The 12,863-nt window shown below is 33.1% G+C and overlaps 1 protein-coding gene across 14 annotated transcripts in view; it reads left to right on the top strand.

Annotated features, from left to right (window-relative positions):
* The window catches only part of DMD (dystrophin), a 2,269,491-nt gene that overhangs the window by 984,384 nt on the left and 1,272,244 nt on the right, over positions 1 to 12,863 (top strand). For 13 of the 14 annotated variants that reach the window (XM_050777140.1, XM_050777144.1, XM_050777146.1 and 10 more), the window contains 3 exons: positions 847 to 1,026; positions 1,337 to 1,465; positions 3,111 to 3,281. In XM_050777140.1, coding sequence (XP_050633097.1) covers positions 847 to 1,026; positions 1,337 to 1,465; positions 3,111 to 3,281 — 480 coding nt within the window. The remainder of the gene's footprint in view (positions 1 to 846; positions 1,027 to 1,336; positions 1,466 to 3,110; positions 3,282 to 12,863) is intronic. The other variant, XM_050777148.1, reaches the window with a different exon arrangement.

The following is a 12,863-nucleotide window of genomic DNA, read 5'->3' as shown; positions in this document are numbered from 1 at the left end:
GATAGAATTAAGGTCTGTGAACTTGGGTTGGAGGAAAACTACATCTTTATTTTTATTCACCTAAAACCAAAAGTAAGTGTTTTTTCAATTAAAGATGTGAGCAACAAACTCCAGCAATAGAAATACCCATGACTTTGTCACTAATAGAAATGACAGACACTTTTATAACATGTTCCAGACATTGTATATACTTAAAAATACCAGTTATGTTCATCATCACTACATTGAAATTATCCTAAAGACCTGATGCTAGATCTTGTTAATTAACATATTAGGAAATAAAACATGTATTACTACATCACAAATATTTTAAAAATGTTTTGCATATTGTATTTTAGTATAATTGTTTGCATTTAAAATCCTGTGCATTTTGTTTTATGCTTTTAAAAGCATTATTTTGAAAAAGGGTTTTTAAGCTTCAACAGATGCCAAAGAGATCCATGGCACTAAAAGCCTAAAAAATCCCTGCTGCAGAAATACAGTAGCATCATACTGCAGAATTTTCTAAAGGCAGTTTCTTATTTGTGGATGGGTTTTCAAATCTCTGCCTTTAGCCACTACATGAACAAATTAAGTAAATATAAGTATATTTAGTTGAACAATATGTTTATTAAATATGTATGATGAAAAATAAGACATGAATTATGCTTAGGTACATATATATGTTCATAGTTACCCAATAATGAAGCTGCAATTTATATGGTATGGTTTTCATGATTCATTAATACATAGTTATAGGTTTAAAACCTTGCAAAATCATAGTAACCGTAGAGAAAGCCATTTCATAAGCATTAAATCTTAAGACTGCAATATATTACTTGAAGGTCAATGCTATCCTTTTCACAGGCTACTCAAAAAGAGATTGAGAAACAGAAGGTGCACCTGAAGAGTATCACAGAGGTAGGAGAGGCCTTGAAAACAGTTTTGGGCAAGAAGGAGACATTGGTGGAAGATAAACTCAGTCTTCTGAATAGTAACTGGATAGCTGTCACCTCAAGAGCAGAAGAGTGGTTAAATCTTTTGTTGGTAAGAGAAAAGGCTAGAAGCTTTTACACCCTTCTCTGTCACGAGAAAAAGATATATAAGTGACCAGTAATAATTTTGTGTTTGAAAATTTCTCAAGTCCACGTATATGCTGGCTCTTAATTCAATATCTATAACAAATATTTTAATATATTTTTATTTATATTTCAGCAATATTCTATATAAAAATACCACTTAAAACTAATCTGAATGAAACTGTATTGTTGTCTTTTAAAAATTTTAGAACATAGGAAAAATTCTTTAAGAATATTGTCTAACCTATAATGCCATGGTATATCTCTGTACAATTAAGGAATACCAGAAACACATGGAAACTTTTGACCAGAATGTGGACCACATCACAAAGTGGATCATTCAGGCTGACACACTTTTGGATGAATCAGAGAAAAAGAAATCCCAGCAAAAAGAAGACGTGCTTAAGGTAGCAAATAAAATATGAAAAGTAACGTTCAAATTGTACAATTACTTCAATCATGTTTGTCCTAAAAGATACTAAGGACGTCTTAATAAGAGTAAAACAATCCTTTCTTCCTTCTTTTATCTTTCCGTTTTTCCTTTCTTCCCCCTTTGAATGGAAATTAATGATTTTGAAGAGTTCTGTAATCTGGATATCTGTTCATATCCATCACTCAGTTAATTATACCCAGTGTGAACTCTGTTCAGAAAGAGATTCCAAGATTTATTTTGAAATCATATTGCAAATTTCTGCCTATGTCAATGGTGGTACTACATTCTTGTGTCTAACACAAAGAACAATCTGACACCATCATTCATTCAGCCCATCTGAATCAACACCTGAAATCCAATCAGCTGTTTTTTTTTTGTGTTTGTTTGTTTGTTTGTTTTTGCCTGAGCCATATCCAAATCTTGGTAATTAGTCTTAATGTTGGGCTTATGTAAAACTGAGGTTTTCATTTTTAACTACATGTAAACAAGGCTTTGGGTTCTTTGTTTTAGTATCAAAACTGATTGTTAGGAAGCCCTGTCTTCTTTTTCAAGGGCAACTTAATCATCTTTTGTTTAAAAAATGATTCTGATATAAGGGTATGAGAGGTATAATATGTATATATACCTTATTGATACTACATTGTTTCTATTTGATGATGTCTCCTTTCTCAGTTAAATAGGTAGAGTTGAATTTTAACAGCTCTCTTTTAAATACATTTTTGTATTTTGCTGAAATGTTTGATAAATTTATTGATTAGTTGTTTACTATTTAAAGAAAACTCAAAAAATATGTTTCTTTCTATGCAGTTCATTTTTATGCCTCTGATATTTTCATATTTTCCACAGATTACAATATATTTTAATGAAAAACTATAAATGCATTCCAGGTTATCCCCAAAACACATTTATGCTATTGTGTGAAGCTTATTTTGATGTGGATCTGTATTGTGCTCTTCATTGTCCCTTGATATATAGTCAGAGATGTCATCTTATGGTGAAATTCATTCAAAGCTTTTTGAATAATAGGGTCTGAGTTATTTAACTTACAATGTCTGTGACCCGGCAGGTCAGGAAGAACATTCCTCAGTACCTCTGTATGTGACACAAAATTTGTATGTGTTAGAAAATCACTTTTTTTCTTATGACACTCAATGTAATAAACAAAGAGGAACTTGAAAGTACCAGGAAGGAATAGAAAAGTGTTCTTCAGCTACCTGCCCTCCTGAGCACATACTTAGTTTATTCCACAACTATTAAATTCAGTAACGATATAATAAAATAAGACTAAATAGAATACATTATGATAGTTGCAAAACATAAGAAAACATCCCTGTCCTTCCTCAGACTAAATAAACATTTTAAATAGACATGCATCAAACTTAAGGACAGTGATCTATTTTTCTGAAATCACATGTATTTTCATTTTACTCCTGTTTTATGGCAATCGTGGTTTTATCTCCCTTTCTATTTTCTGCATGTGCTTGCTCTCATTTTCTTACTTTCTCTCTCTCTCTCTCTCTCACTATCTCTGGCTCACTCGCTCTGTTTCGCTCTCTATTTCTATCTTGACTTTCATTAATTACTAACTTCAAGTCCTATCTCTTGCTCACGGAATATAGCGTTTAAAGGCAGAACTGAATGACATACGCCCAAAGGTGGACTCCACACGTGACCAAGCAGCAAACTTGATGGCAAACCGCGGTGACCACTGCAGGAAATTAGTAGAGCCCCAAATCTCAGAGCTCAACCATCGATTTGCAGCCATTTCCCACAGAATTAAGACTGGAAAGGTAGGAAGATCTACTCCAAGGTGGAAACTAGTGCTAAATGATCTCTTGCGAAGGTTGTGCAGTACTCTCAAAGGGGCGAGTAGACCCCATAGCAAGGTTTTCAGAAGGAAAGTGAAGGCCAAAATGTATTTAAGGAAATTTTACCACTGACTATAATGGGAGATAAAACCGTCTCTCTCTCTCTCTCTCTCTGTCTCTCTGTCTGTCTCTCTCTCTGTCTCTGTCTCTCTTTCATGTTTTTCTGCCACAGAGATTCTAGAACTGCATTCTACACTGCAGTTTACATACGTACTTTCAGGGGTCACCTACAGAAAAAAACAACAAATAGCATGCTGAAGGCCAAAACAATAAATAAATAAAACCAAAAGCACACAAGTCATCCATCAAAAGAAAGCCCTACTGATAAATTTTTCCAAAAGCACTACTGATACAATATTGCTTGCATGTCATGTGGATCAAACATCCAAAATGAGGCCTTGTATATCTTCCGCATGATCTAGGGTGTTTGTACCTCTTTACTGATTGTGCAAGTGTGTATATTTAACTTGCCTTTGCTAGTTGCAGACACTGTGACAAAATTCATAAGGCTATAATGAAATGATCAAGCCATGAAAACAAATCACTGCAAAGCTTATATATCCTAATTTTTGTAATTTTATATGCCTATTTATATACTGTTTAAGAAGAACCAGGGAATATGGAACTTTTGCATGATAGACTTTATATTTGTATGATTTGATGAAGACAAAGTCTTATTTAGTAAATAGTTTGCCAAAATGTATAAATATAGTGTTAAAGAATTTCAACTCTTTGGGAAGATTTGAAATGCAAGTAATTACCTAGAAATTTATGTACTGTAGTTTGATATATTTTTAATATATGTGATATGCTTTCAAATATAAAAAGTTATACAATCAATATATGTATTTAGGTGTATAGATAATTGTTAGAAATAATCTGAGATGAGAAAACATTGGAGTATTTATGAGAAAATATGATGTAATATGTCAGGTAAGTGTTGACTCCTGGAAAAATAGAAGAACATGTTCAAAAAATATTTTGATAGATATAAGCAACCAGTAATAGCATGGTTTCACAATTGCTACACTTTCTAAAGCATTACAGTGTATCATCATGTTATATAATAGTACATATTTAAAGCAGTTTTCAAAATAAATGAAATGTGATATGATAAATTCTAAGTAGTTTAGTTTATGTGCATGAGACACAGTTACCCTTCAAAATTCGCCTTCCCAAACTAAAAAGTTGTTAGTTTACCTTAATTCATTGCAAATTATTTTTAATAGTTAACTACTTAGTTCTCTTGCACTCTCTCTCTCTCTCCATACATAAAGACCTTATATAGTTGACTTTTAAAAGGCTATATTCTCTGCATATGGAGATAGACAGCACGAGAGAACTAAGTAGTTAACTGTCACAAATATATATATTTGAGTCAGTCATTATCACTTGCAAAAAAATGTGACAGGCTCTTAAAATTTATCAGAGTATAGTTTTGAAAGAATTTACTGTTACAAAGACAATTGTTTTTTATTTCTGAAGATATCAGTGGCTTATGTAATAACTAAATGATCAATTGAGCTTTATTTCAATCATTAAAAAATGATACTACTTCATTACTAAGATGTAGACACACACATGCACATTTTAATAAATCACTAAGCTATAGAATATTTAAGAGAAAACAAGGTATTATCTTTGGATAAATTGTGTTACAAGATTGTGATTCACAGATATTAAAAAATGGGTAGCATTTGCTCTCCACCACAGACGTGACAGACCCAGCCAATACAAGTTTGTGACCAAGACAAGTTTGTGAGTTTTCATTTCACATTCTGCATGAATTTGTAAGTATACTTCTGGAAATCATGCATAAAGTGAGCCACTCGATATACTTATTTCATTTTCCCTACTAGCGCAAGGCATAAGAAATTTCAAATAAATATCCATTATTATTATTATTATTATTATTGTTATTATTTGAGGTGGAGACTCTCTCTGTTGCCCAGGCTGGAGTGCAGTGGCATAACCTCAGCTCACTGCAACCTCTGCCTTCTGGGATCAAATGATTGTCCTGCCTCAGCCTCCCAAGTAGCTGGGATTACAGGCAGGCGCCATGACACCCAGGTAATTTTTGTAGTTTTAGTAGAGACGGGGTTTCACCATGTTGGCCAGGCTGGTCTCAAACTCCTGACCTCAAGTGATCCACCCGCCTCCGCCTCCCAAAGCGCTGGGATTACAAGCATGAACCACTGTGCCCGGCCCAATATTTTCAATTATGTATTAATTAACAAAATAATCACATGTGTACTTTTTGAAGTATTCTTTTTTGTCTAAATTAAAGGCAACTGAGTGTAATACTGACCCCATTTTAAGGTTCTGAAGAGATAATTATACTCTATTTTCATGATGAAATGAAAAACACAGGAATAAAGCATATCTGACACTTTGCTTAAATATTCATTGCATCAGCTAATGGAATTGAGCTTCCATTGTGCTAGAGATTGTGGTGAGAAGATACAAGGGTGTAAAGATCCTTGCTTAAGAAATATATGTTTACAAACAGAAATGAATACTTAGTATAATCATAAAATATCTTTAACACTAATTCATCTTCATGAGGATGTTCAAATAATGGTGAGATAATCTCAGCAGAGAGAACAATAGATGTAGAAGGTAATCTCAGCAGAGAAAACAATGGATATAGAAGATTGCATTTTAGGCCTAACTTTTTCAGTAGTAGCCAGAACATATGATTTCTCTGCATATCCATTTCATTGTTTGTAAGATGAGGAAGTTAAAATAGATTAACAATTTTTAAAAGAAAAATTATCCTGCCCAAAATATTATTAGTTAAAATAAAATATTAAATTTAAATAATATTTAATATTAAAATAATATTTAAAATAAAATTAATAAATTGGAAAATAATAGTTACTAGATGGGAGGAATATCTGCCATTTTCTCTTTCTCCTTCCTATGACTGAATTCAGGAAGTGTAAGTTATGCTCATAGAACATGGTTTTAAATTTCTAGATTAGATTAGTTCATAAATCCCTGCTTGTTCTAAAATTTGACTATTCAGTAATCTTTTGTTGATAAGGCATTTAAAACATTTAATGTCTTGTGTGTATTTGCTTTTAGAATAGGGAAGTGCTGGAAGTTTTAGCGGGTAGCCTTTGATCTCAAAATCAAGCTTCTTTATAGTAGGGGTTATACAGATAATATTAGGTTAGAATATGACCTTTTTTTTTTTTTTTTTTTTTTTTGAGACGGTGTCTCGCTCTGTCGCCCAGGCTGGAGTGCAGTGGCGTGATCTCAGCTCACTGCAAGCTCCGCCTCCCAGGTTCAGGCCATTCTCCTGCCTCAGCCTCCCAAGTAGCTGGGATTACAGGCTCCCGCCACCTCGCCCGGCTAGTTTTTTGTATTTTTTAGTAGAGACGGGGTTTCACCGTGTTAGCCAGGATGGTCTCGATTTCTTGACCTCGTGATCCGCCCGTCTCGGCCTCCCAAAGTGCTGGGATTACAGGCTTGAGCCACCGCGCCCGGCCAGAATGTGCCTTTTTTATGGTTGAGTCTATGTCTGAGTTTCATGGAAGAGTAACCTGGAAGAAAAAACTATGGCGATAAAAATTATAATAAAGTAGACTGGGATTGAACACGAGTAGATCATAGACTCATTGTAATGACTAATTTCAGTATAACCTTTAGAACGTAACTATAAAGGGCCCTTGAATAGAGAAACAACTTACCCTGAAAATTCACTGACATTAGATTTACCATTTGGTGAAGAATACAAAGTGGGATACTCCCATGTCTCCTGCAAGGACTGTTCATGACAAGGAATTCCAAAGCCCAGAAAGCAATGAGTAAAGGGATCCTCAGTTCAGATTGGCTGAGGACTTGATTGTCCAAGTGCAACTCTCTGTAATGTTAATTTTGGCCCTCAATGAGGAGCAGTATGGTACTAGCAAAAAGTACTTAACTTGAAGCCACAAGACCTGCTTTGAGTACTAGCTGAGCACATTACTACTTGGTGATTTTGAATATGCCCCTTTACCTCTCAGAGCCTCATTTCTAGCTACAAAATTAAGGAGATGATGCCTGTTTTATTTTAATCTAAAGATTATAATGAGGATCAAATGATGTAATATATGTAAAAACATATATTTAAAATCTATTAATCAGTGTATAGATATGAAATGGTTAAAAATAACTAATATCAATAGTTATTTCCATCGTTATGTATATTAGACTTGAATGGCCAAATTTGGAGGATTGAGACAAAAACTGATGGAAAAAAACAAAAGAACAGCTGATTTTCTATGGTCTCTGCTGTAATTGACTGGAGTCAGAAAATCATGTCTTTGCTATTTTCATGGCAAGGACCAGCCTTAAAGATAATCAGGTGGATGAATTTAAGATGTACTAGGGAGTTCTGTTTGTCCCAAATACGCCCCTTAAAATACATAAAGATGCTGCCTATTCCCATTTTATCGAGGTTACCTAAGAGTATCTGATGACTTTGAAAAAAGCATATTTTTTCCTCATCTATGTGAAATCAACGTGAGGAAATGGCAGTTTTATTGGGGAGGATCAGAATTATAATAGTGAATCAGAGATAATATTACAACCCTGAGTAAAATTGATAAAATCAATGAGGAGAGACTCCTTGTCTCAACTGTCTCTGTTTTAGGGCATGTGAGCACAGTGGCATGGCTGAGGGCAAGGGGATACCATCAGGAAGATAAGGTAATAGGAGATAGAAGTATAGGAAGGGGCATGGGAAGACAAAAATAAACTGATTAGTTTTTCATATTGATTATGACAGTTGTACCCCTCTCCATCCCTCTAGAAGTCAAGTTGGAGAAAGGGAGTCAGCAATTTGGGAGTGAGGCTAGTTGAGCTATATGTAAAAGCACTAATGAGAGAAGACTTGAGAAAAGGGATTAATCAGAATTAATTCTCACTAACCATATATTATTTTCTGATAACAGTGTTTACTAGTGTAGGAGATCTATTGCTAGGTAAGATACAATGGATTCAAGGAGCTTACTGTTTAATGGTAGGGCAAGATGTGTTCATGGATACTAGATTGAGAGTGAGTGCCTGGTAAGTGAATTTAGCAGCCACTCCAGCAACACAGAGGAGGTAACAATTCAGCAAAAACCTGTGAGACCCAAGAAGATGATGAACTCAAAAGTGACTCAGAATTTAACTCTGAGTAGGAAAGCCTGCATATAAATTCCAATAATAGGCCTGGTGCGGTGGCTCATGCTTGTAATCCCAACACTTTGGGAGGCCAAGGCAGGCAGATCACCTGAAGTCAGGAGTTCAGGACCAAAGTGGCCAACATGGCAAAACCCCCTCTCTACTAAAAATGCAAAAATAGCCGGGCATGGTGGTGGGTGCCTTGTAATCCCTGTTACTCGGGAGGCTGAGGAGGGAAATTGCTTGAACCCAGGAGACGGAGGTTGCAATGAGCCGAGATCACGACACTGCACCCCAGCCTGGCCGACAGAGTGAGATTCCATCTCAAAAATAAAAAATAAATAAATTTCAATAATAAAATATGCATCAAGTTATATTTTTATTGTTGTAATACTTAGCTGCAGAATAATTTTGACTAAACAAACTTTAGGCATGTCCTATTAATAAAGGCAATTATTTTACTTGTTATAAAATATTATGTAATTTATACATAAAAGTTGCTTAGATTATATTTTTCTAGAGATTTAGATATACTTCACTGTTCTAAGGAGCTGAAATGTTAAATTATTTATTCTGAAATTGATACTAACCAGAAAAAAGTGAACTTATTTTCTCTCTGACTTTGATCCTTTACTAAGACTTATTTGGTACAGGATATATGTAGCATATGTTCTTTAATTTCCATATGGGCCTTGAAAATCACCATTCATGTAGCAGTTTCTATATATATGTATTGCAACTGTAATATGAAATTTGGACAATTGGGCATCAAATAAATATTCATTGTTTAATTGCTGTAATAATTATAAATTACCAAGTTTTGTTTTTTACTTCCAATCAGTGTCAGAAGATATAAAAGTAATCATTCTTTGGATGAGAGAGTTTCATGAGTTTATAGGAGGCTATGAGAGAGTCAGTGACTTTCTCATGTAATGTAGAATATATCAAGAAAAAGAAACACATGATTGGGCCTAATCTGTCTTAAAATATGGTTCTATATGTGGAAAATAGTTAAACAGTAATTTAATTATTTTGGCTCTCCTAAACTTCAGTGGGAAATAAATGATGCATTTTATAAATGTGATCTAGAAGGTCAAATGAAGATTTATTGGATTGAAAAATTTTAACTAAAGCTTAATTTTCTGTAGTCAGATTTGTCCATCCAAATATATTGATATTTCACAATCTCTTATAACTTAACACCTTCTATGATGGAAAATAATATTGTTTGTTAATTGGCACAGTATTCTTGCTATATATAGTCTTTTACTTTTTAAATTTTTGTAGGTTGGCACAGTATTCTTGTTATATATATTCTTTTAATTTAATTTTTTAAATTTTTGTAGGTACATTGTAGGTGTATAAATATTCATTTTAGTACAATTTTCTATAAAAAATAGATGAAAACTGAGGTGAAGACGTGTAAATATTGCATAATTTGTGGAGTATTAAATATGTAATATTTACAGCTAATATCTTCAGGTAATAGTAACAGATCACTGTTTCAAACTATATAATATCTGCAAATTTTATTTTACTGCCACGAATAAGAAAAATATGAACCTAACAACATAATTTTTATGCTAGCCTATTTTTCCACATGTGTAATTGGTTACCGTATAACAAGGTTAATTCCATTGAAACTTTGCTAATAAATCCCTTTGGTAATCATGTAAAATATTTTTAAAGTAGATGTGTAATTGAGTTTGGTGAGCAGTGTCATTTGATAAAATTATCTGGGTCTTGTTAGCATAACATTTGAAATAATTAAAGCTATTTGGTGAATCTTGATTGTTCTCCTTTGATAAAGGAAAATTAATCCCCTGATCAATGTCAGTAGATGAAAAGCAATTTTGCTTTGTACTAGAGACTTTCAGATATTTATAGCAGGTTATGAGAGAGTCAATGAGTTGCCCAAGTTCTCACAGTTAGACAGTTTGGTTAGAAAATATTAGATCTCAGTCCATTGCTTTGTCCACTTTAGTACGCTGACTCAGCATAGTTTACTGCCTCTATGTCATCAAATATTATTTGTTGGTCTACTATGCGTTAGTGTGAACATACACAGTTCCACTGCAAATACAGTGATTTTGTTACACTTTTTGTATTAAAAATGAGAACAACAAAAGTTGGCAGGGAGGAAGAAATGGAAGAAGGAAGGGGGGATGGAAGAAATAGGAAAACAACTTAAGTAAAGCAAAAGAAAGTTTAAAATACAAAATTGCTTAAAGTGTTATGTTTTTGCTTTTTATTTATCTCCCCTATATATTTTAGAGTTAAATGTTTTCCCCTTTTAATTCATTTCCTACTCCAAAAACTCATGTAATTGTGAAATAGATAACTATTCTAAGTTAAACTTTATAAAAGGTAGACAGTAAGCAGTAGGTTCTTGACCCATGAATATATTTTGCATCCAATTTTAAAGTGTGCAAGCATGAAATTAACCTCATCAATACAAAATCAGTTGAAATCTACTGGGCAATATCCTCTAATTAGCCTCACAAATTAGTTACATTTTCACATTTTTATCACCAAAGCATTAAAGGTAAACCAGTACTTTACCTATTCTCAAAAGAATGCAATCAATGAAATGTCACTATTTGGAGACAATTTATTTAATCTTAAACATAATATTTCTTACATTTTCTTGTAGTCTGCTCTAATAACTTTAAAATAATAGAATAAATAAGTTTATAAACCATATTTTAAATAATCTTTCTTCTAGCATAGATGTATCTTTCCAATACTTTTATATATTATTGTAAGTTCTTTTCCTCTGCAGATAGAATGATGTGAAATAACTCTTCATATCATATCAGTAGTCTGTCTTTTCTGTACTATAGGGTGTTGCTTATCCTTGAAATTTTTCATGTTGGTTTCCATGAATTCTTCTTATTTTTCTATATCAATATTGTAATGATAAATAAATTTTCAAAGCTGCAGAATGGAAAAAGGAGACTGATGGATTTGAAGCAATTTTAAACCAATCTGTAGCACTTGGATTATTTATTTTCAATTTAGGTTTTAGTGTGATTTGAATATAGTGGTAACTTACCATGATTATTAAGATTCCATAGTTCAGATTAACAAATGTTTATTTGCTGTCTGTGTAAACACAGTCATTATTATGCTAGTGTATCTATGCATGCCAAAGTAATATTTAACCAAGGAAAGCTTCCATTTTAAAACTAATAAAGTGTATCTGAGTAATTTTGAATGCTTTCAATTTACAATGAATCAGTTTGTAATTGATCTTGGTTTTCTTCAGTCTGTTATTCTTTGTTAACTTGTTATAAAAGTCAGCTTTAATGCCAAAACTTCAACAGAGCCTTAAATTTCATTAATCCTTAAGTAATCCAACAAAGCACAATTAATAGTTGTTAAGCAATTGAAAACATTAAAAAATCAAGGAAAACAAAGTGTTGTCTTTCTCAGTTTCTCTGTCTCTTCTTTATGTGTCCATTTACCCATTTATTATACTTCCCTGTGTTCTAATTTATATGTATTTTGTATGACTGCACAGTCATGCTAAAGCTCTTAAAAGGTAAGTAAAAAATCAAAGTGTCCAGAACCTATGCTTGGTATATATTTTCTCATACAATATTATAACTTTGGTTTGATCATTTTCTATATAACTAAAACCTATTTTGTGTGCACTGTCTAACATTGTGTGATTTAATTGTGATTCTAGTTCTTTTGTGGTCATCTATTTCCTTTAAAGTCAATAGAAGTAACTTACCCAGTAATTAAGATGATTTATCAGCCATTGCTTTCAATTGTTTTAGACAATTTATCATAATTCTGAATTGAAAAGCAGGCATGATATACTTTGTGTTTTAAAATTTGGTGACTCAAGAATGAGCTGTTAAATTATAAATGCTCTCTTACTGTATGTTTCCTTTATAAAGTTGCGTAAGAATTCCAAGTTACAAAGACAGTGAAGACCAAGGAATGACATGTAAAATTTTAATTGGGTGGGAAAGTGTTTCCTATTTTAGAACGGGCATAACCTAATGCTGAACTAGTGAACTCTTAAGAAAAACAATGAATTGTTTTTCTTTTTATTTATTTATTTATTTATTTATTTTTAATTTATTTATTATTATTATACTTTAAGTTGTAGGGTACATGTGCATAACGTGCAGGTTTGTTACATATGTATACTTGTGCCATGTTGGTGTGCTGCACCCATCAACTCGTCATTTACATCAGGTATAACTCCCAATGCAATCCCTCCCCCCTCCCCCCTCCCCATGATAGGCCCCGGTGTGTGATGTTCCCCTTCCTGAGTCCAAGTGATCTCATTGTTCAGTTCCCACCTATGAGTGAGAACATGCGGTGTTTGGTTTT

The sequence above is a fragment of the Macaca thibetana genome, chromosome X (assembly GCF_024542745.1).
Source record: "Macaca thibetana thibetana isolate TM-01 chromosome X, ASM2454274v1, whole genome shotgun sequence".
In the NCBI taxonomy this organism is placed as follows: domain Eukaryota; kingdom Metazoa; phylum Chordata; class Mammalia; order Primates; family Cercopithecidae; genus Macaca; species Macaca thibetana.
Note: the sequence above shows the minus strand (reverse complement) of the source record. Positions and strands in the feature narration are given on the sequence as shown.